This window comes from Pleuronectes platessa, chromosome 15 (assembly GCF_947347685.1).
Source record: "Pleuronectes platessa chromosome 15, fPlePla1.1, whole genome shotgun sequence".
NCBI classification, from domain to species: domain Eukaryota; kingdom Metazoa; phylum Chordata; class Actinopteri; order Pleuronectiformes; family Pleuronectidae; genus Pleuronectes; species Pleuronectes platessa.
Window position 1 is genome coordinate 13,458,275 of NC_070640.1, and position 25,498 is coordinate 13,483,772.

At 42.7% G+C, this 25,498-nt stretch overlaps 1 protein-coding gene across 1 annotated transcript in view; it reads right to left on the reverse strand.

Annotated features, from left to right (window-relative positions):
* Positions 1 to 19,555, reverse strand: part of LOC128457652 (neuronal migration protein doublecortin) — a 39,352-nt gene extending 19,797 nt beyond the window's left edge. Inside the window, exons 1-2 of the mRNA XM_053442435.1 lie at positions 19,453 to 19,555; positions 1,896 to 2,324 (exon numbers count right to left, since the gene is read on the reverse strand). Coding sequence (XP_053298410.1) covers positions 1,896 to 2,324; positions 19,453 to 19,555 — 532 coding nt within the window. The remainder of the gene's footprint in view (positions 1 to 1,895; positions 2,325 to 19,452) is intronic.
* Between the last annotated feature and the right edge of the window lie 5,943 nt (positions 19,556 to 25,498).

Consider the following 25,498-nt stretch of genomic DNA (forward strand, 5'->3'; position numbering starts at 1 on the left):
TCATTCCCCCGATTGCTAATGTGCAGACTGCAAAGTGAGCAAAATGGCGGCGTGCCCATCTGGGATATTTTAGTTCAATTTCTGAATAGGGTGGATGTCAATCTTTATATCCATTCTAGGATCACAACGTACAAAGAAAACAACCCCAAGTTACACTGCAAAATTTACATGAAACTAGATTCGATTTACAGAAAATTGTCTTCATCAGGATATGAGATTTTAGTCACATGGCACAGCCCTAACCTCATTCATATTCTAATACTCAGTGTCCTCACAAATGTACTTCTGAATTGTCCCGTCCTTCTTGCAGCTCTCTAAATAATCTACAGTCATTTTCTTTGTCATTCACTGACCTATAGTTTCTACTGCAGATTGTGCTGAGGAGCTACAGCTAAGACAAAAGGCAGCAGGGGGAAGAGAGATAAAGAGAACATTTGGCAATGGGGAGAATCCAGAAGGCAACAATTAGGCCAAAAGTGGAGAAATGACTGCAAACACAAAAGGCACACAACAGGATTACACTGTGCACAAGAGATTGAGCAATTAATTACAACCCACAAGAGGAAGCACAACGAAATGCCCCCCACCACCCATAGTCTTTGCTGTGCAGCCCCTTTACTGCACTCAGCACACACACACACACACACCAAACGCACTCCTATCTCGCCTAAGCAGCTCAAGTAGCAGAGATGATCGCCTCATTTTGGACAAGATAAGCTGCAGTACTTCTTCAAGCGTCTTTAGAGAAGTCTCTTAAAATAAAGTTTCTCAGCAAGAAGGGCCGAGCTTAAGGTTGGGTCTCGTCCATAGATTTTAAATTTGATCCTGAGACACGTTTGAATATTTAGATTGATTTAAGAATCTGGTGAGATCAAAATATTGTCCTCAAAAAAGGGGCCCTGCCATTTATGGCTTTCCTCTGTGCATGCATGGATCATCCTGTCGGGTGCCAAGGAGATGCCATTGCCACAAATCTGTCAAAATCATCTTTGGCAACTTCCACAACATGAATCTGAATCATTTCTTTGCTCGGATCATCCCTCTGATGCCAAATACAGACACTAACAGATATGACGGCAGCTGCTCATAAAGCTTGAACAACTGATTATCATCCAAAGCAATAATAGTTTGAAATTAGTCAGAATGTAAAATGCCTTGACTAATTAATCCGGTTGACTTTTTAAGTTTTGAATACAATATGAAAAAGATTTGGCAGTTGTAAAATCCCTCATAAATTGGCCCCGGACATTTCTTTTAAGAGTTAGATCCTAACGCTGTCTGTTAACGAACCATTGATCCCATGCTGAGCTGCAGAGAGCTGACGCTACAGCTCAGTATGAACCATGCTGGGTCTAAGCTAAACATCCGAAAACTGAGATCCCTGAGCCCCATTACGACCAAGGCAGAGGACCTGCTTTCAACTCCGTCAGCGGGAAACCTTCAACAGCTGAATCATGAAATACCATTTATTATGAGTAACATGGGATATAAACCAGTTTGTGAATGAACGATGTAAAGTCAGGCAAAGAGAGAGAAACAGTTTGAGACAATTTACAAACTGCCATCAGTTAAGAAAAGTGGACTGCCCCAAAGTAACCCACCAGATTAAAGGTTACTAACATCATACGAGAGATTATAGGAGTCTAGACCAGACAGATAAGACTTCTAATCTCAGAAAACTGGAAATGTTATTCTTCTAAATCTTCTCAGCGCAGAAACTGACTTGATCTTCTTTAGCATGGTGGCCTATAATGTCTCAGTTTGATCTCACCAGGGCAGCTCCACTGGCGGACAAAGAAATTGATAATCCAAACAATCCGGTATCCCACGAAGGAGATGCATTAAATCAGATAAGGGCTTAGGGGGGGTGGGGGTGCTGCTAAAACAATGCTTACCTTCCTCTAGCTCATCCATGGATTCGATCTTCTGTGTGCCATCAATGGTAAAGATGAAGCGGACGCCCTGTGGCAAGTTGATGTGGTCGGAAAGCGAGCGGGTGAGGTCAGCCAGGAGGGCGTCAAAGGTGCGAAACCGGTCGCCCGCCACGGCGTACACTATGCCCTTGAAGTAGCGGTCTCCGTTGCGGTAGAAGCGCACTTTTTTGGCTTTCTTCTCATTGCTGAGGGTCTGCAGGGTGCGTGTGCGGTAGAAGCTGCAGTGGGCGCTGTGGGTCGGGCTGGGGAGTCCATTCAAGCGCCCGCCCCGCGGGGCGCGGGAGGCCTTGTCTCGCTCGTCAAAATGTCCAAAGTCTAGCTCCATGATGACTGAAAGTTGTGATGGTTGTGGTGAATGTGTGGTGGTGGTGGTGACCAGCTCTGACGAGTCTAGGAAAAAAAGAAAAACAATGTATGCGAGGCATCGTAAAGTAAAATACTGAAACAATAGTATATTATTTGGAATACAACATTGGGTTTTCATCTTTTGGCTTGATCCAAAAACATTGGCCAGCAGACGAGGACATTTCAAATGTCAGGAATACAGCAACAGGTAAAGTCAGAGTCTGAATGTCAATTCTAATCTATAATATATATTTTGTACTCATTCCACATTTGAACCTTAGTTGAAGCCATCATCACATTATACTCATACATTTGCAAATCGTGGAGATTTAAAGGTTCTAAGGAAAAATTACAAATCATGCACCTTTAGCCATTAACCAATTAACAAGTTATGCTACAAGATGGACTGGTTAAAGCAGCTTTCCCATTTTACAACCAGTCTTTCCCTGTTAAGTAAAAATACTCCCAACCCAAAGCAAAATCTCATTAAAACATGCATTTCATATACAAATATATATTTCATGTTGAAAACGTTTACACAGCTGTATAACATAAATACCAACATAAAAGAGGACGTTATCTGTGCCCTGCTTAAAGACCTACTCCACTGACATAATCTCCTTATTCATGGCGTGTTCTTTAAAACATGAGTTATCTCAAGTCACAAACTGAGAAGCAGAATAAATAAGTGTCGTGCATGTCACTTGTTTCACTCGCAGGTCTTCATTAGCCGACAGGACTTGACAGTATCGACTGAAAGGTCAAAGCTCTTTAAACACAGCTCAACTCTAAGTGGCTTGTTAACAACACATAGGTTTGGAATCTACTGTCTTAAATCAATTTCATCACAATTTCCTACAACACCTATTATTTAAGAAGAGCTGCATCATGATGACATCATATGTAAATTTGGTTATTTCTTCCAAATGATGAAACTAAATTGTTCAACATGTTCGTTGTTTCCTGAACAACAGAACACTGATCGTTGTTGATTAATGAATTTGTCCATAGAAGCTGACATTACTCGTTTGATTAATCTCAACTGCACTTTTGTTTGAGCTTCTCCCTCGAGAGGAATGGTTCTGTTTTCAAATCAGAGTAAAACTTAAACCTCTTCAGGCTTTGTTCTGCTGCAGAATTGATTTAATTAATTATTTTATTGTCTAGTCGATTGATCTGGGATTTATCATATTTGCTAATAATAAAAATTAAGCTCATGATATTTATCTCCAACATCGTCCATTCCTACTTCCAATGAACATATTATAAAGTAAAGGAAAATCCCTTCAGTAATCTCTTGTCTGTCCCTAACACCATTTTGTTTCATGAAAACCAGCCAATGAAATGTTGTCTGACACTACTCATTCGCTCACTGAATCTTCCCTTTGTGGTTTTCCATGATTTAAAGTAGGGCTGAACAATACTGACAAATTATATCAATATTGATGTTATCATGATAAACGTCACATTAACAATTTAAAGTTTAAATCCCGATTTTGTGAAGGTTGAGGCTTTAAACTCTTCTTTATGTGCAGAGAAAAACACAAACACGTTACAAACCTACTGTCGATCGATAACGTGTTAAACCTCCACGCTGCGCTTGCATAATGCATAAGCAACATTACAGTTTGGTTATATTGCTGTGGATGAAAACGATTTTTTGATAATCATTTATATATCGTTTAAAGCCCTTTATGTTAGAATGCATATACAGTACAGCATGCAAGCTCAGACACATGGTGCCGCCACCCATCCATGTGGTGGGGCCCTCCACCCATCCATGTGGTGGGGCCCTCCACTCTCAGCTTGAACCCCAGTGCTGCTGCTGACTGGCGTTTTATGACAGGCTCCCTGATGAGGGGTGGGACTTGAGCAGAATGGGTGCTCCTCAGCTGACAAAGGCCAGGTTTGGAGCCCATCTGCTGCAGCATAATGGGCAGATCGGAGTGTGACCCTTCCCCAGTGGAGCATCAACTAGGAAGGTCCATTGTCTCAGACAGTGACATCATCACCACCACCGCCGCTGCTGCTGAGTGCAGGAGGTGCAGCACCATGCTTCTCCCAGACAGGTCCCTCATCAAACAGTTCCAGTGCACAGCTATGTGACACGACATCATGATCGCCTCCCTTTTGTGGCAGATCGATGCACTGCAGAGGTTTTTATCATCACATTAAATCCAGATTCACATTTTAAGCAGCAGCAGCAGCAACACTCTTGATATATCGTATATATATTTTGTTCCTGCTCCTGAACAAGCCTCCCACTCCCACTCAACACCACAGCATGACTCTCTCCACATCAGAACTGATCCACACACACACATCTACTTTATCCTTCACATCCTGCTACATAGAGCTGCCTTGACATCACACCCACAAAGAGAAAAGTTTCCCTGATGCCTCACTTCTCCTCTTTTATGCAGGATGGAGGAGGTGAGGCCACATGGCCGCAGAGCAGCAGCTGCACAAAATGCAAGTTTTCCTCCAGAAAAAAAAAAAAAGAGGGGAGGGGCACTACACCTCCTCACAATCCACCTGCTCACATCTGATCACCTCACATATAAAACCATTCATCCAACACGTTAATGCCCACTGTGTTCACTCAATTGACCCACTCGCCAGTCTAAAGCAGCCCAGTTTAATGTCTCCCCGGACCAGTAAAGTCTGAGGATGATCCCACCAAGTGGAGGACTTACCTGCGTCTCTGCTGCTGCCGGCGGAGGAGTGAAGGGTGTGTGTGCGTGAGTGTGAGTGTGGAAGGGGGGAGTGAGTCTCTGCAGCAGGATGGAAGAAGCACGCCGTCTCTTTCCTCGCCTTTGTCTGCCTTCAGTCTGAGAGCCGAGCCGCTGCTGCTGCCGCCTGCCTCCACTGGGTCCTAAAGCCAATGAGTCTCGGACCCGCCCACCGTGGAAATAACCCGAGGTACCAGTCAGAGTGGGGCTGGGGTGGAGCTGAGGATCGGTCCCACCAGAAAGGTGCATGGCACAGTGGAGGCGTGCGTGGATGAAAAGGAGATTATTTTACAGTTGGGGTTAGAGAGCTCATGATGCATGTGAGGGCTCTGTATTCTGTCTAGGGCGATTCCTGATTTCAGGTCCCTACATTTATTTTCTAATGACTCTACAAGACTGTGGTTTTCCATGGGAACTTAAACTGGGTCAGGATCATCAGAGATTTGTCAAGTTTTGAGAAAAAACACCACAGTTGGAGGCTTCCTGTCTGTTGGAGCCACAGTCGGGCGTGGCCATCAGGATCACCAGGAGGAGTTTTTTGCTCAATTGTGCAGCCAACGGTGGCCTCTTTGGCCCAATTGTGAAGCTTTGACAACTACCTTGTTCGGTCTCGACCTTCAGACTTTTCATTTAGTCAGAACCAAAATAACAAGTGAGAAAGGTGCCTCAGAGCGAGGTTTGGACCAAGGAAACTAAATCTTGTGTGACCAAAAGAGGTGGTCTCTGTCCAGAACCATAGTTTGGTTCTTTTGCGATGTGAAAATGAATTTATTGTATAAATTGGCCTTTCGGATTGATTTAAGGACGTTGAGACAGCATTAAAATAAGATAAAGTAGTAAGTATAAAGAAAGTCAGTGACTATAGAGCTGAATTGTCAACACAGCCATGTCTGGTGCATGCTACAAACCAATCATTGTCAAGTACAGGTAGACACAGCAGAAAGGTGACTACGACAGGACGCAAGTATGAAACACAAAAGTATTTAGCTCCCTAAATTACCATTGGAACCCAAAACTAACCAGAACAAATGTAAACAATGTAACAAAATCCTGAACCTGGGTTTGGACTAAGCACAAATATCTGCTGTTGAAAGAGACAGAAGCTCTCCACCAGAATAAATGACTTGTATGAGCTTGTATGAAGCAAATCAGTTTGTGTGCTGGATGTTACCACAAGGTATTTTCAAGATACTACACCGGGTGGATCTGTCACACTCCTCACTATGAAGCCAAATTGATGTTATATTAGATTATAAAGGGGGATGTCGATGTAAACCTTCCTCAAACTTGTGGCTCTGTAACCGGTTGGAGTAAAAAGCTTTTGGGTTTTCATTTCACTGAAAGCTCTGTCTGGATACTCGGGCTCCACGGTCAGCGTCGCACACCGGGGGAAAGGTGAGATGTGGAGCTTCAGAGGTGTCACACGATACTCCCATCAGGCCGAGATGTGCAAAGGAAAAAACACAAACGCTACGTTGGGCCAAACTTCGCCAAACACTCCATTGTTGTGAAATACCTTGAAGAGTCTTGACTTCTGGGCCTGAAAAACTGGGCCACGGCACAAATGTACAGTATAAGGTTGCAGGAACAAAATCTTCTTGGGGCTGAGGCTGGATGAGGAGCAGCCTGAGGGCAGATACAACTTCACAGTGTTTTACTCACTTTTTAATACTGATGTGTTTTATTCAATAGCACAAGAAATGTTTTATATACTCTGTGATATAGAAAATAACTTTCTAAGCCAACTATGTATGAAATACTTTATTATTCCAGAAATTCCTTGGATTATCAAAATACAAAATAATGGTTTCATTGCACACAGATCTTCTTGGCAGGAACGCTGCATTCTTCATACCCGTCTCTGCTGATATTGGCTCTGAGATCATAGAATATTAACTTTATAAACCCCCATTATTTTATTAAGAAGTACAACATCACAAAATCAGGGCCAGGATCTGCTTCAGGCAAATAAAGACCTAAGACATTTAGAATTAAATTAAAACCATGTTTTTTTCATGCAAATATATATCGAAAGTTAACAAATGGAATCTGATGTGATTCACTGGTCAAATTATATAGAACAAATTAAAAATATGAAGGTAAAACATGAATTTAAAGACGTAGAACGTGTTTCTTTCATTATCCAAATGGTTGAACGTGGGATTTCTTCTGGGTTGAGGATATCCACTCAGCCTGGTGTGAAGGACAATAAAGATTATTCAAACTGTGACAACCTTGTTCATTAATACATTTCTCTACTTATAGACTGAGGACGTCAGTTGCTCTAAGATGGTCAGTGGATAACACGTCGCTGTTTATAAAGAGCCAACGAAAGGGGTTGACTCTGTTCACGGCGGGACGCGCTCTCTTTGTCGTCTATTCGTCTCCCCTCAGGCAGAAAAGCTTCACTTTCAAACTCAGCTGTTGTCACATTCTGGAGCCTCTCCTTTGCATGTCAAGCATAACTCTAATTCACTCTGATCACTGGCTGCTCCACACCTCCCTCTGTGAGCTGCTGCCGCCCACTGCCGCCCACGGCCACTGCCCCAGTGTGAGGGAAGGGGAGAGAGTGTCGGGTGGGGGGGGGGGGGGGGGGGGGGGGGGGTGGTAGTCTATCAGGATGGGGGCAGATGGGACGTGAAGCAGATTTGGATACCTGGCTCCCAGTCAGGCGCTGCGTCACGTCGAGCCTCGTGTCATGAGGGAACATGTGCTCAGCGACTGCAGAAATCTGGTGCTTTGTTAGTATCAGAGGCAAGACAATGACTCGGACATGGACTTCTTCTTATGTCATCGTGTATTATTTGGTCACACAAATAGTTTAGATGTCTATCACCAACCAAGAGCAAACATTTACCCGCTCCTGGTTTTCTGTTGCTCTTTGATGTATTCATGTATTTATGCATTTTGATGTTTTTCTTTCTTGTGGCCGATACTGTGGGCCTGTCTTCCAGTGAGTTTTTTTTCTTTGCCTAGCTGCAAAACAAATCTCGGGGACAATAAAGTTGAAGTCACATGCTTGACTCAGCTGTAAGGGGTTTTTCCTACATGACATCAGACTGAATTCATTTGATGTCATCTGTGTTATTGTCCACTCATTTTTCACTTATGTTGTGCCCATTAAAACTTTTGGAGATATCCATATACTTAATCCTCGATGTCATACAAATAACCTCAATGTCTTTCATACATGAGTTTATTCCATGTGTTGCACATATATTCTTACCATTGTAATATTCATGAATCTTAAAGAACAGGATACAATACATAGTACACTTTATCATAATACTGAAATGTTATATGAGTACATATGACTAGAACCAATCATTTTAAAGGTCCCGTATGTAGGATTTAGGGGAATTGATTACAATATTCTTAATTATAATATCCTGAAACTAACAATCATTGTGCCTCTTGTTAGAATGAGCCTTTATATCTACAATGAGCACAGGTCTTCTTCCACGGAGTCCACAACATTGCACCGCCACGTTTCTACAGTAGCCCAGAAAGGACAAACCAACCCTGGCTCAAGCCTGGGCCTTCCTTGCTTTTATGTTTCCTGAAGGTCACCATTGTTTCTTCTTAATGCTCAGAAGTGTGCCAGTGAATAAAAGACTGACATCGCAGGTCAAAGTTCGAGTCAGGTCAACCAGGGTTTCCAGGGCAACAGGCATGTGATAAATAATATGCCATTACAGTTATTATTGAATTTAAAGACATATCTAAGATTATAAATTGTGGATCAAATCCAAATGTGCAGGACATAAGGCACGTCTTCTATATTTCAAATTGATAAAATAATATCCATGTATCCATGTATCGTCTGCTTGTCTTTCCCTTCTGCTGTGCATTGCAATAAACAACAAAACTACATTTGCCATTCAACCATGTGCATGATGTAAATCCCGTTGATCAAATGTAGACACGTATCCAGTGTCGGTGTGCACATTTAGATAAGGTGTCTCTGGATCAGCAAACCAGCACACACAGCAAAGTACAGTGACAGTTCCAGAAGGAGTGCTGTGCTGTGCTTTATCCGCCAATGTGAAGTCTAGGTGGACTGCAGGATAAGCATAAGTGGTTCACAGCTGGTGTGAGGGGGGAACACGAGAGAGGGGTGGAGAGGGCCGGCCAGCCAGGGGAGGGGAGGGGACTGGAGAGAATGGCAATAGTGAGGGGCTGGGGGGGGGGGCGTTGTGGCCATGACGACCGATGGAGGAGGAAGTAAACAGATGTCCACAAGCTGGCAGACGGGCCCTGAGTGGACGAGCCACAGAGAGACAGGTGGACATTCAGGAGACACAGTGGGACTGCAGAGACTGTGAAGCCAAGCAGGGCTCCGTGTGTCCAGCGCAAACACTGGAGGCTTTCATAAATAAATCTGGCGTGGTATAATTTATTGAACTTAACATAAACAAAGCCCTTATTTGGTGTTTCTAAGACGTGCGGTGTTCACCAGGGAGCCATGAATCAAGGATTTGTTCATTGTTATTTTAACAAATTAACCGAGCTTATTAAGTCAAATGTTTTCTGAGGTCAATCACCAGACTATCTCTCTCTCTCTCTCCTCTCTCTCTCTCTCTCTCTCTCTCTCTCTCTCTCTCTCGCTCTCTCTCTCTCTCTCTCTCTCTCCCCTAACTTGCCTGTGTACTTAACCACATCGTACTTTAGGACCTGGCTGCATGAGCTTGTCTCAGTCCGACACTGAGAAACTGCATCCAAATAACTTACAACAAAAATGGGAGGAACCTGGATCTAATTAACGAAATAAAAAAATCTCAGCCAGTTGAGGATGATTCACAAAACTTAACAGGCTAACACAGCATTTTCCTCATCTTCATCACTCTAAAGGCCGTCTCCTCCACTTTGATGTGAGTTGAAATCCTGACGTGATGTGACAGTGAAGATGATGCGGAGAGAAAACCCTCATCACAGCGGTCGAGGCTTATCCGTCACTCACGTTCTCATAACACACTTCAGCATTTTGTGGAGTCAGTGCAGCAGCAGTGGTCTCAGGACTAAACGTTAACACTGGAGAGCCATCGCTTTAAAATCCCCTGGAAAGCTGGTAAATCGGAGCCGCAGGAAGTGAGGGAGACATCCAGTCGCCTCCCTCAGTACCAACTGTCAACGGGACCTTCAGCAGGATACTTCAAACCCAGCTGCTCGCTTAACATCTAAGAGACTATGAGAAACTCGGTGAAGGAGGAAAAAAATGCGTTTGAACGGGTCGAGGGTTCAAGGAGGTGACTTTGAGCAAACCTCACATGCTCTGACGGCTGTGATGTTCAGGAGACAGCAGCGTCAATGTGACACCACCGGTGCCACATGTCATCAGACGTGAGCTGCGAGGTTAAACATGGAGGGACAGAGATGAGCTCAACAAGCTGCACAGTCCAGAGAGGATGTTTGTCTTAGTGTGTCTCTCAATGGGCCACTGGAGACAAGCTGAACATGTACATCAATGAATGAATGGATTAGTAAATTAGTTTATGAATGAGTGGATTAGACTGTGGGGTAACATGTCGGTCTGTCACCCTGTTCATCGTGTTGCTCTAAACGGAATCGACTCTTGTGACCTTGTGACCTCTATAGCGCAACCCTGAGGTTGGCATTTCTGGTTTCATGTGAAATGTCTCAGCTACTGTTAGATTGTGTGGTGTGAACTTTGTTATGCACATTAACTTCACACCCAGGATGAACTTCAATAAATTTGGGAATTCTTGAATTTTTCCAAATGGTTGAAAACATACTCAGATATCTAACTTTACTAAAAATAACAATACCATAGTATAGAAACACTCATGTATTACAAAAGTTGAAAATGATTTATATCGAACTAAAATCACAAAATGTAAAATTACTCATACAAATATGTTAATTGGATAACCAAATGGATAAGAAATATGTGTATGCATATTGCTGTAATGTTGCAGCTAGTAGTGCTGGGCTGGGCCTACTTCTATATATCTCAACTGTAAGACCACATTATTATGTATTTTTTGTTGATAATATGTATATGATGAATCTGAATCTGAAAAATGACACATGTAATCAAATACCCAAAATAAGTTGAAGTGGAATGAAAAATTACAAAGTACAAGTTTCTCAAAATCTAACTAAAATACATGACTTGTGAAAATGTACTTGCTTTTTACTACTGACTCCTCATATAGAATCACCATCAAGTATTTGTAATTTCAATCTGCCTGTAATATGTGTTTTGAAAACAAAGGTTAGCGTGTTTAGATGATATAAGATGGTTCATGGTGCACATGTTACACCTGTTAAACCTTGATACTTTAGCATTATTATTGTGTTAGCCTAGCAGGCTGTATTAGCATCTAGCTAACGTCACTGCTGTGCTCTGAAATTAAAAGTCTGAAAATGTATCCAATAAAAATGTATTACTTTTTCCCACTTGTCTACTATTTCTTTTGACTTTAAAAGTAGTGTCATGATAATTAAGCGATAAAGTTAAGTGGTGACATTTCCCAATACGGTGAAATTATAACTGAAGGAATTAGAAAGTGAGTAAATAATCCTGACTCATGTTCAAACTGTGAAGTCTGAACACAGCGTGACTCACGATGGTGTGATGGTGTTGTTACGGTAAAGAGAGTGATGAGCCGGGCGGACCTCTGTAGTAATGGCAGCATCATTTAACAAAGCCTAATCAGTTACCATGGAAGCTCATTCATGGCCGTAAAAACCTTGAGAGGCTTATTCTGAGCCTAATCAGCTGCAGTCGCTCCGGAGAGAGCACAATGAGCAACAGAGCAGCACCTCATAGTTCCTGAAGAAGCATTTTCAACCTCAGAGGCGCTGAAACATTCCTCATTATCAATTCACCGTCTGATGAATCACAGAGGTGTGACATCATCATGTGTCATTTCACAGTGTTGGAATTTGTGAGTCTGTATAAAATCACCAGGATATCTAAAACATGGCGGATGGGGTATAACAGGTTTGTAGGTGGGCAGCTCGAGTTAGAATCAGGGAGAGAGGACAGGGGAAAAGTACAGGATGACCTGGATTTCCTGTACGCCCGTTCATATCGCCATGTGGGGAGTCACCATTGTGCCATCTCAAGTAGCTTTGTCTGCTCGGCAGAGTTTCTAATGAGGGGCTTTTGGAGGAGGATGACAGAGCGCTCTGGCTGTTCTGCCGGGGGAGGAGGTGCATTTAGAGGAAATGAGAAATGCTCTGTCCATGGATATGTCTGAAACTAGACAACCCCCACCCTCTCCTCCGATGTCCCGCTGGCAGCCTGGTCGTACCATTAGGACTGAGAAAGGTGGCATTTAGTCTGAAACTCTCATTATATCAGACACACTGAAAACCTCTAATCTAGGCACCTAATGATATGGGTGGAATTAAACCAGACTGGGCAAGAAAGCAGAAGAGGTGGAATCCAAAGACCCTGAATCAGTTTAGATTGTACATTAACACTTGAGGAAAGGCTGAGCTCAGAATATTCACTTAGTATTGAAATACTTAAAGTAACTGCCAAGCCATCGTTTTTCCTATTAATCATTCCTATTATATTTACATGGACACCTTTATTCCAATATCAAGTTACAGCAAAAGGTCTGAACCAGACACTGTTATGTAAATATAATTTTCCGATGACCTTAACATGAAGGTCATAATCAGAGTAAGATCAAATTAAGAAATGTGGAGTATTCTGAGATCAGTCTCATTATGTCTGTATGTAAATGTCCCATCGGAGTTTTCAAAGCATCGACCTGTACGCCAGTTACCAACTGCCATATTATAATAGCAACTCATGTAAACATCATAACAAATGTAATGTTTTATTTGTAATAAGGGCAATCTTTGGATGACTGCTGTCCATGTAAACACACTCATTGTCTCGCAGGTGTGACTTTCACAGGAAAAACCTTCTCATGCACAAATGTTTACTTTTTTAAAACATCAACGTTGTCTCCTAAAAAGACAGGTGCCGATAGAAACATAAACTTCCTCAGAAAGATAACAGCCTTAAAAATGACATATATATACAATATAGATGTACAGGGCATTTAAACTAGTTAGCTGGTTGTCCCTTCCATCATGCTATCACTACCAGGCAGATGCATGGCACTTGGTAAATAAATCATTCAACCAAACATTTGTGAAGAAGAAGATCTGACAGACTCCACTTAGAAAAGACGTTTGGCCTTTACTCGTGCTAACAAAAGGCTGCTTTTAAACATGTGTAACAAATGTTTCTCGATATGGTTTGTTGGAAGTTCTCCGCATATTTGAGAAACAATTTAGTGCGGATGTTTTATGCAAACAAGGAGTGAATTGGTAATTTTTCCTGGATCCAACTAGATAAGTGCACCAGCTAAATCAATCAATCAAATTAAAACTTTATTCATATAGCACCTTTCAAACAAATAATTTGCAGTTCAAGCTGCTTTAAAAGCGATTGACTAAATGTTCAACAAATGATTAATCAGTTGAGACCCGGTAGGTTTGGTATTGTTTGTAGCTTTGTTGTTGTTTTTAATCATAAACACTTGAAGGTGTAGTCTGGTGTGTCATGTGAGGAAACATTTAGGCCTCAGAAGCCAAATGACCGAACATTAGTGGTCCCCACATCCAGCCGATTATTCATATTCGCTCCTGTTATTACTTGGTGCAATGTAAATATTCCACAGTTTGGTGGGGTGAATAAATACAACCCACACCGTCGTCAAATCGAGTCTTATTTCATAGTTGTCATTTCATTTGGTGGATTTATCAGGTGTTACATTTTTCTGTGGCTGTTCATTGGAGATATTAAACCCAATGTACGCGTGAGCATGGATTAAAGGGTTGATTCCTAAAGCAGGTACAGATATCGGTGAGCTCGGCCCACACACATGCCAGGCTGTGTGAAGAAGCCAGAACTGGATTAGCAGAGGACACCAAAAAGCTAATCAGCGGTTTTACTGTTAAACTGTCACAACGATTTTCAGCCAGCAACTGGATTTTTCATGTGTGATCCTGCTACACCTCATATCCACTGAAAATACTGTGTATGAGGGGAGAGAAATAGGGTTTTAAATGGACTCCAGTAACCATAATGTCACATGTCTGCCATCTGCTGGATCATTAGCACACTACAACACATAAACCAACCCTCAGTTTTTCGTGAATGACATTAAAGGGATAGTTCACAAAGAGAATGAACTACTCCCCAGCCTCAGAGTCTGTAAAGACTGAGTTAATGTACAAAGACCAGTACCAGGGCCCATAATGGATTATTGTCTAAATTGAGCGGTGAAAGTTAATCTTCACACAAATGTTTAATCTTCTCATACATTTCAGTGTTTTTGGCTGCATTCATCAGAATCACTTCCCCTCTTATGAAGGTATAACATGGTGTTAAGTTACTAAAAATGTGGAAACTTTGTGATTTACTTTGGGTTTTAGACAAGTAGTAAAGTACATGTTAGGTAATTTTATGATTGGTTTGGTGTTTCTCTTTTAAAATTCACCTTAATTAAACGTTATATTCTTCTTCTGTGCTACTTTGAATGCACTCTGTCTGGTGTGATTTATTATTTTTGTTGTTGCCCCAGTCTTACTTTATATCATGTGTACTGTGAATTACCTTGTTGTAAATGTTAATGTGTGGGGGGAAACACTGTTAAATTCATAACTCCTTATTTTAAGCGAATTTACTTTCTGATTATAAATACATCATAAAGGTGGAGGGGGCTTAACTAAGTTTTCAAAATAAAAGCCCCAAACCTGACACGACTGCTCCCCTATACTGTTCCATGTGTGTGTCCAGTTTTCCAAAGGCTGTTGTCATCCACTAAACTAAAGGAAGACTGCCTGTTTAGAACTTTCCAATCTTCTGTCATGCTTCTTTATTAATATCCGGTTTGTACTTCATTCATTTTACCCGTTGTTTTTTTGTCTTTGCTTTTGTTTTAATGTTGGATTTGTGCCGTAACAAATGGCAGCCAATTCACAGGCCTAAATAATATCATGAGTTATTAGTAATGAATATTAAACTTTATGATAAAAAGTAAAGGATTATAGGATGATGCATTATTACCAATTAATTATAAGTTGCAAACTTATAAAGGTGTAGTTTATTTTATAATGCAGTGGGAATGAGTAGGACTGGGCAATGAAACAATATCAACAATGATAATAATGTAATTTGTATCGATAGTAACATAACAGATATCTGATGCATTTATATTGCTGTTTATTAAGTGTTTGTCAAGAAGAGTTAAAAAAAATAATCAGACTTTAAACTTAATAAATTATAATGTGACAGGAATTATTATAATTATTAATATGAACTGATATCAATATTTTCATCTCTATATAATCATGCATATATGACCCAGCCCTGGAATAAAAGTAGATGTATTCTTTGCCTGGGCCAGCACAACAGCATTTATTTTGAAAACTCGATATAACCGGATGTCTCCCAGTAAACTTTTCCAGCTGGACACACACGCACGCACACACCCGCACACAAAGCAGTGCATGCTATGGTGGTAGACGACGCGCAAGGACCGAGCTCATCTCTCAGCAGCGCCCGACCCGCAGCAGTGAGCGGTACCTCTGGATGAGAGGAGGAAGAGGAGGCCGAGAGGAAGAAGATGTCTGTGAACGAGGTGTACGTGTTCCGACCCTTCAAGCTGATCGCGCTGCTGTGCGTCTTCCTGGCTCTGTGCCTGGACCTGGTGGCTCTGCTCAGTCCCGCCTGGGTCACCGCCGACCACTTCTCCCTGTCGCTGTGGGAGTCCTGCTCCCAGTCCGACGCACGGCACCCGGGAGAGGAGCCCCAGTGGAGCTGCTTCTCCACACTCACATCGGGTAAGAAACAGTGCTTTGACATGTTGATTTTCATTCCATGTGTTGGTATTTGTAACTTTTCTTGTTTTTTTTGGGGGGGGGGGGACACAGTTAAAAAACTACTGCTGTTGTAGCACAGTGGAGGGTGATGTTGAAAAAACACGAGCTGCTTGTTTTGGACAGAAATCCAACAGAAATCCAAAGGCTGGAAGTGATTTCTCTCCACTTATTATGGCCCATAATGCTGTGGTAATCATCCCTTGTGTTGTTGAAGTGTGGTTTTAAAGCAGCATGTTATCAGTGGATTGTGTTCCTCATCAGCCACAAAGAGGCTACACACACACACACACACACACACACACTGTTGGAAATACACAAAGAGGAGTTGAGTATTTGTTGAACCGAACCACAGCAGCCGTCGCCCCCTCACCATGGGCACAGTCTGAGTTAGTCGTCCCTGTTGGTCTCTGTCCAGCAGCTTGGGCGTTCATTGTTTCTTGTGCTGCTGATGAATTTCCTCTCTCCATACCACAGCGGTGACGTGGTGTCACTGAGGACCAGCAGTGTGATGCTGAGCCCAGGCACTGTGGTGTAACCACAGCTCGGGAGCAAGCACGCAAAACAACAGAGTTCGAATAGAGACCATGTTGACTTAGTAATAAGTCTCACTGTTGTTATCCGCACAGAGATAACTAGGAGTCAACTGAGGGCTGGAGGTGTACATGTTTAGTCTTTGTGATTTTAAAAGTGTGTAAGATTTAGATGAAAGGGATCTATTGGCTTATTGAATGGAAAAGTTAATCCTAGGGATTTTTTCACTAGTGTGTTTCATCTAAATTGTGCAAATTGTTGTTTTCTTTACCCCAGAATAGGCTCCTTATATTTAAGCACTTTATATTAACATTTGGAGCAGGTCCTCTCGACAGAGGCAGCCATGTCTTTTACAGTCGTCCAAATTGGACAAACTCAACAACTTTGGCGTTTTTATGACAACTGAAGGTTACCACAGTTCTCTTTCTGGTTTAGAAGGGGGGGGGGGTATTCAGCTGCGACATGCACCTTCACCAAAAATCCGTCTTTAGACTTAGAAGAAGTAATAATGTGACATAAATGACGACTGATATGAAAACCTTTATCTTGGTTTAAAGTTTTTAGCCATATCGCCCGAGCCCCATATCTTCACACGTCTTGTAGAAACGTAAACGTAATCCTCTAGGGCACAAAGAGAGTGAACACACTCCCAGCAAAAGTTCAGGCTTTGAAGAGACACAATGAGCATCTTCCCCCATCGTCCTCCACCTCACCAGGCCCGGACCCACCAGGCCGCCTTTTGTCCAGCAGAGAAGCCACATGACGGGTGTTTACGCCCTCGACCTCCTTCCTTTCTCCCACTGGGGGGAGGAAACCAACATTAAACCTACTGGATTTACCCTCATCTGCCTGGTGGCTGGTACAGTGCTGTAGGTTGGCTTAACTGGAGCCTCATCCCTGTTATACATACAACAGCTGACTGTAACAAAGGGGAATAGATAGCTTAAAACAAAACTTCATAGAATTACATATAAATCTTGTCCTGGTTGGTTGCTAAATATATATATATATATATATAAAAAATACTTGAACAGGCGTGAGCGACTTTTGCTGTTTGTCTGCCACCATCACAGACTCAAACAGGCACGGCTACAGAGAAGGAAGCAGGAGCTTGGTGTGGCTCAGTGCTCTCTGATATTGTGGAATGTGTCAGGGTGAATAGGAGGCGGGTTTGTTGCTGTGAGTGTCTGCAGAGCTCATTAAGGCGGCGGCAGAGGGGGGGTGTGATAGGGTTAAAGGTGCAGTTCACCAAAAAGCCAAAGCAGATTTATTTACGCACATATTTTCATTAGGTATCTCCAAAGTTATTCAGTTACAGATAATCTTTAGGGCGATGTGACGCGACGACAGACAGAAGAAGCTGAGGGTGTCTGAAGTAACGCAGATGAAAACAGTATCAACACTCGCAGCCGTGACGAGTGATGGAGAAATGTGATGTGAGAACACTGTTTTTCTTTTTGTAGAGTTCACCACATAGAGGCCACGACCACATAATGGAGCAAAGATGTCAGGGTGGGGGGGAAGTATTTCCTGAGGGATGAATGAAATGAGGTTCACATGTGTCAATGTCAAAAAACTTTGATTTCTACCACACTGAAGACAATCAGCGCTCAGAGAGAAGGGGACACACCCAGCACCGAGTGTTCACTCAGCTTCATCAAATGCAAATCCTCCTTTTGAGTCTCGTCTTTTGAGGTCGGGCTTTTTGTCTCCTGACGGTGACGAGTGGGACATCAAAGAGAGGACACTCGGTGGCACAGGCAGGGATGGAAGACTTAAACATTTCTCCTGAATGCATTTGTATCTGGTATCAGACTCTCTCTCTCTCTCTCTCTCTCTCTCTCTCTCTCTCTCTCTCTCTCTCTCTCTCTCTCTCTCTCTCTCTCTGTCAATGCTTTTCAGAATAAAGAGTTAAGCTTAGTTTAAATATTAAAAAAGCTCTGAAGGGATGTGTAGGTATTTCCAGGGACGAATCCTCTGACGCACATGGAACCGATGAGGTTTGCTTTTCCAGCGGGAGCTACCGCAGTTTGTTTGCAATAAACAGATTAAATGTGCTGTTGAGAAGCCACCATGATATGGAAGAGGTTAGAGCGAAGTGTAAACCATCACCAATACTGAAGTTCATAAATAAAGGGAGTTATATTAAGCCTAAGGTGCAGCTGTGGTTGGAATATCTTCTGAGATGTTTTCAGACGTAAAAAAAATTGGGGCTGGACCTTTTCAGCAGTTAGCTTTTCACATATGGTGAACGCAGCGGGAGATTCTAAGGGTCAGACACATTCCTAACAACAGGAAGAACTCAATGTTTATGTCTACAGCACTTCGACACCGGCAATTGCCATCACCCAAAACTCTGATGGTCTCGTTGACTTCTTCGTTGGAGTCTTCTACGCATATGTCTCCTCCTTTTTCTTTCAGTTTTCTGTCCGCCGCTTATTAGAAACTTCACCAACCTCTCGCTCGCTGTGAATTTTCTGGACATGTTCCTTCTGCATTCTCAGTTGGGCAAGAAAATGTTTGGGGCATTTACTTTGTTCAGCCCCTCTAGAACAGAATTGTGCTGACACCATTGCAAATGTTTGAAAGCAGCTTTTAAGATAAGGAAACCTGCAATAACAAGTCAAATTTATAGTCCATATTCACACATCACAGTTTGACTCACTGGATTTAAAGTCACTGTTCATCCAAAAATGAAAAGGTCCTACATCCTCTATCCTCGACTACAGTGAGAAAAACTACCAAAAAATAATTTACAGGGAAAAAAACTAGTGTGTGATGGTGCAAGTACAACAGACGTCAATCTTAATGTCCAATCCAGGTACATTCTACTTATTCAACCCAGTTACTGTGACGACTGAGTAACCAATCAGGTTCCGTGTGGTTCCTGATGGCTCTGTGGTGCAGGCCCGAGTTTGTTCTGCCTCACCCGCTTCACTCCGAGGGATCCGCTTTTGTTTTCGTGCTTGTCAGCAAAGCGCTTCAATTCAACAATCTGGCTTTTGTGTTTGTGCGTGCTCTCCTCCCTCTCTAACCTGCGTGTGTGTCCCCTTTTCCCGCAGACTGGCAGATTGCCACGCTGGTGCTCCTGGCGGCCGGCGGCGTGGCGACTCTGGTGGCGTTTCTGGTGGCCCTCATATCCCTCTGCCGGGGGACTCAGAGGCAGCACTACCGCACCGTGGCCGTGCTCCTCTTCACTGCGGGTAGGTCCTTTCCTCCACCTTCCCCCATCACCTTTCCAGTGCACAGCTTCTCAAAACATCAGCCCGTATGAATATTTATACACGATTTGGAAACAGAAAGGCAGCTCATATGCATTCACCACAACCCCAGCAATTTCCATACACACAGTGTTTTTCCTTTTTCCCCCCTTTCCAGTGCTCACTTAAAATAAAAGGGTGCAGAAGAAAAGAAGCTTGCTTGTTGAGCTCATTTTTTTCTGTGGTGAGGACTGAGGAGCTGCAGGCTCGTGTGCCAAGAAGAAGTAGCCGCAGAATTTGCAGCCTTACCGACACAGTGAAGTCACTGAGCGAAAGAGAACCACAGACTCCTCAGCCAGCACTGGCTCACTGCTGGACTGCACCGTGTGCTTTGTGAGAATGTCCCGCGGTCGCAAACTAAAATTTGACACCGGAGAGAGGGAGGATCTATAGGAAACACACAATTATAATGAAAGTTTTAGCAGAACACATTCCTTCATATACTATACATGCGTTGAGGTCACTGCCTCACAGCCTGTGCTGTGACTCTATTCTAAGAGCGGTGATGAAACGCTAACCACTTACCACCGTTTAACTCTGCCCAGTCCTGCCAAAGTTTCCAAAGTAAAAATTTGATTATAGAATAAATCAGACATCCTGTTATGTGTCACAAGTAATGTTCCACCTCCTGCAGTTTCTCATCACGCCTGCAAGTTCAAAGGAGGTGATGGGAAATCCATCCCCTTCTTGGGTTTTCTTGATGTCGATTTCTCTCTTATATCAACTCTAGCTTGTTTATTCATGACCGTTAGAGGCGCTGTCCACTTAACTTTGAACGGAGTTGCTACCTCTGCCTAGGAGGTCATGTTTCCACCCTAGTTTCTTTATTTGTGATTAAGATTACACAAAAACAACAGATTGGATTTCCACAAAACTTGGGGGAAGGAAGCTTGTGTTTAATCTGGTGCAGATCCAAATCAAAAATCTGGATCTTGTGAATTTAAACGTGGTTTCATAAGGGGACTGTTGGACTCTTGTTTGCAAATTTCTTCTTAAAAAAACATCTGTCAGTGAACCGTCCAAAGATAAATCCATCAAAGCATTAGTACGAATTCCACGTCCGAACAAGCCTGAATATCCATATTTGGATATTTTAGTTTTCCCAGGGAATTAAACATGGACCTGGATGAAAAAGAAATGAGGCACATTAAGGAAACTAATATCCATGAGTGAGTGTAATTTGGTGCAGATTAAATTAATTTAAGGGGACTGCTTGGCCGTGGCGGTGGTATTTCCCTCTGTGTCCGGTCTTTGTTCTCTGTCGCACATTTAACAGTCGCACACAAGTGTGGTTTGTGTCGGTTCATCTACTATTTCCTAAAAAGGGCCAAACCATCTGTCCCTTAAGTCTTATTTCTCTGGAAACCCATAATTACATCCGTTATTTATACTGCTTACCTGAGGGTCGCAGGCGACGGGGGGGCTGGAGCCAATTCCAGTTGACATTGAGCGAGGAGGGGGGGGGGGGGGCACACCCTGGACAGGTCATTAACAAGTATATTACTGTAAGATGTAGAATAACACAACGAGCTGATAAATCTAGTATTTTACATTGGGTTTATTTCCCAGAAGTGGCAGAGAGATAAAACCAAACTGTTAAGTTAGTGATGGAAGGTCGATGTAGGAGTTTTCTGTCTTGTTCTGTCCCTGAAAACATCAGTGACAAAGGACCAGTGTGTGCAGCCATTTTAATGACCACGTCTGAATGACTGCTAGCCATTTACAGAAAAGCGTGGGAATGCAGTGTTATCCTTTCCTGTGTGTAATTGCTTTAAGAGCCTTACGAGAATAAGGCCTGCACACAGACACACACAGTCCTCAGCAGCAGCAGCAGCAGAGGGGATGGTCGTTAAATGCCCGTTGGCAGCAGCGTGGCTGTGGTATTTATTTTTGGTCCAGAAATATGACCTCAGCGGGGCTGCGAGCTCAGTATGGGCCTCCATCAACACCACTGCATTCTCGAACTGCCATCGGACCTCTTGCACGCCCACCGCGCCGTCCTGTAGGAAGGAAAGGTTGAGCCACGGCTACAGAGAGTCCTTTCCTCAAGAGTCACCGAGAAGCACACGGAGAGGAAACTGCTCTGAGGACAGACCACAGTTCCTCTTTGATCGCACACACCCACGTACACGCTCACGACAACGCTGTAGTTCATGATTCACAAAGATGGAGGAACCAAAGTGGTTTTATTTTTTAGATATCAAGATGGACGAGAATAAGGGCGACTGTAAGAGAGGGCTGAGGATGCAGCTCTACTGGTTGTTCCCAGTTCCCAGCTTATATGACTAAAGGTGACTTTGCTGTTCGCGCCCCCAGACTCTGAAACTCTCTATTGAAATCAGACAGGCATCATTTTAATCTCTCCTCAAGTCCTTCCTTTAACGCAAAGCATTTATTATGTCACTGGATGGTATCTTCCCACTAGGCATTTTACTATATTAACTCAATTTCACCTCCCAGTGTTTTTTATGTCTTTGAGCCTTCCCTTGTTTGTACTGTGGTTTTTATTGCAGTTATGGTTATTATCCCCTGTAATAAACAAAAAAGTATTATTATATTTTAAAAAATCTATTCATTTCACATTTCACTAAGTAGAGCCCCTGCACAGGTTTTGCCTTGTGCTGTTTAAGTCAATCACTGTCGAGGAAAAAAAGCCAGCCACTTCACAAGAGTCCTTACTTTGAACTGAAGGAGAAATCCACAGGGAGATGTGTCACATCAAAGTGTGTTTGTCTTTTGATGGAGGTGTCACACTCTGCAAGAAATAGAATTGCATTTTGATCCAAATCTCTTCCTTTGTTTTTTAAAAGCAAGGTACGGTCCAGGCTTGAATCGACAATCAAAATTAAATTATGATCTTATACATTATAAGCCAAATACATTGTTTTATCATGGTAAAAGAGTATTGGACTTGTTTAAACCTGTTTTGAGACATACATCATTTTTTACCTACAGGCTTCTAAAAACACACAGTTTTCTTTGTTCCCTCCGACAAGGTCACCTCAATGACTAAAGTGCTTTCAGCATGAATATAAACAGTGGAAGTGTAGAACTCTGCCTGTATGATTTTTAGGATATCTCATGTTTGACTCTCTCTCTTCTTTGTGTTCCAGTGGTTCTGCAGGCCTGCGCTCTCGTCCTCTACCCGATCAAGTTCATCGACGGAACGGTTCTCCAGACGTACCATGAGTTCAACTGGGGCTACGGGCTGGGCTGGGGGGCCACCATCTTCATGCTGGGCGGAGGGATCCTCTTCTGCCTGCGGACGGACATATACGAGGATGCAATGTACTAAGGCCCTCCTCAACCACCTCCCCCACCCACACCCTGCTTCTGGAAATACACACACATAAACCCCCACGGTGTGTGCTACTCCTCTCCACCCGGCGAGCACAGACCCTGTTTCTCTCTTTCTCTCGCCGTCTCACTCTCTCTGTTATTTTTAGACAGGTTGTGAGGGCCTAATTCAGGCCAGGGGCTGTTTGTATAGGGCCTTCACACCCACCCCCACCCGCCCACCCCTCTCCACACGCGGCCAGCGGGTCCCTCAGCCCTGCCGCTGTCAACAGTGAGGTGCAAAAGCACAGAGAGCTTTCTGGACAGGCCGCGAGCCTCCGATGCTACTGGACGGTTCCACAGCACGTTGGCCCCGGGTCCCTCTATTGTCAGAGGAACAGGACAGTAGATTCTCCCTGACATGTGATTGTGCGCCGGCTGGACATTTAAAGGGACTGACGCATCTCCACAATGCCTTTTTTACAATTCTTTTTTGTAAGCATTTTACGAGGACAAGCTTGTTGGTCATGTATTGATGGCCTCATATCCCACTTTATACATATTGAAAACCCAAACTTGCCCTTCACATCTAGTATCTAGTGAAGCGAAAGCCTTCTGATATTAGAAGTGTAGATTAGTCACCTGGAGCGATCAAGTGTTTGTCTGAAAGTAAAAACTGTAAATGTGTACAGAGTATTTCTACATGAAGAAGAATAAACAGCTGTAGTTTTCGGGATTGTAAGGAGTGTAAATTATTGCTAAAAAAAAAATCTTGCCGCGATCATGTGGCCTTCTGACATTTTCACCTTTGACAATTTCACCTTTGACCGACTTCTTAGAGCAACGCCTAATAAGAGGAAAAGCTGCCAGACTATTTCACGCCTCAGAGGAAGTTGCACCAGATCGTGTGCCGTGTGAAAATGTGATGCATCGTTTTAAATGAATTAGCAACATAAAAACATGTATTAGTCATATTTTGCAATTAAATTTTAAAACCGTCTGAGAGTTGGCGTATCCATGTCATGTAATTACTGAGATCATTTTTACTGCACTGTCATATTATTTACTTGTCAAGGATGAATGTACTTGACGGATTTATGGTTGTGTTTATTAAACGTTACATCGCTAAAAAGATTAGTCATTTAATTTATATTAGAGTTTACAGATCAACTGTTGATGAGAAGCGTATTACATTTTTCTTTTTATATTATTTCCCTGGGTGTTCAAAACAGGTGTCGCTGCCACATGTGAGCAGCCCGGTGTGAAGTCTCCCTGTTCACACTTGTTTTTCACTCCGCGGAGTTCAAACTGCAGCAGCTGCTCAAAGAATCGTTCTGAAGGGAGGAGCGGTGTGAACGCTCCAGCTGCGGAGCTCCAAGAAAACAAACACGACACAAAACCCGATGTAAACCTGATGCTTGGCTTAAAGGTTGTGTTTGAATGGGTGAGGTGCCAGCTCAGTGGTTGTCTTATAATAGCAGCGACCTCCCTGGAATCCTTGAAATGTGACTAACCAGTCAAAGGTGACGTTGTGGTTACATCGCGGCAGAGCGATCGCACACACACAATACGAATGTGTGTGTGTGTGTGTTTGTGTTTGAGTGTGTGTGTGAGAAACCGTACAAGGATTTAGATCTTCTTTTTTTTTTTCTTGACACAGATCTTGCGCATGTTGTCTTTAGTTAAACATTAGATCAGAAGGTAAAATATTCAATATCACAGTGAGAGGACCTGACTGTTTAAACAAGTGGAACATTAACTCAGAACAATTTATTCTAAGAGAAATATTAAAAGACTCAAACGTTTATACAGCACCTCAGTAAAATAGGTTATGTTTTCGCCTGCTTTATTTTATAAGTAAACAGGATTATGGTAAAGCTACCCAACCAATATCTAAAACACTTTGTGGAGGGAGGACGAACCGGTTAAATTTTGGTATGGCATGGATCCTGATGAAAATATTCAGACTTATAGTCAGAGTGTGCAATTTGGTGCTGATCCAAATAAATATTTGGATCTAGTGAATTTAAATGTGGTTTCTAGGTTACAAATCATCCTCCCATGGTTATTTGTCTTTGCTTTTTATTTGGAAGGAAGACTGTTTCAAATTGTTCACTCTCTAACTTTGGTGTGTTGTAAATGTCAAAGGTAAAAAATGTCAGGCGGTTCTTCATTCTCAGCCCTCCACCCACACACAGTAAATGCATCACATGCCTCTTCTTTACGTGGTTCCCTTGTACGGGCGCCACGTCCGACCACACCAACACACTATTAAGTCCCTCCCCACCTACAGATCATATCTCAACACTGTCTGGAGCTGGGAGGCTGAAGTTGAGATTCAATCATTTAGCTAAAAAATGCAGATCCAACATCAGTTCTAATGTGGTTTACATTGGTTTTGTTTGTATTAACTCTTGTGAACATGAAGACATGACAGAAACAGAGAGAGAGAAAAAACATTGCATCTTTTCAAATGAAGCGTTTACTTTTTCTTTTAGTTCAGACAGACAGGGAAAAAACAAGTAGGAATTTGTAATAGATGTGT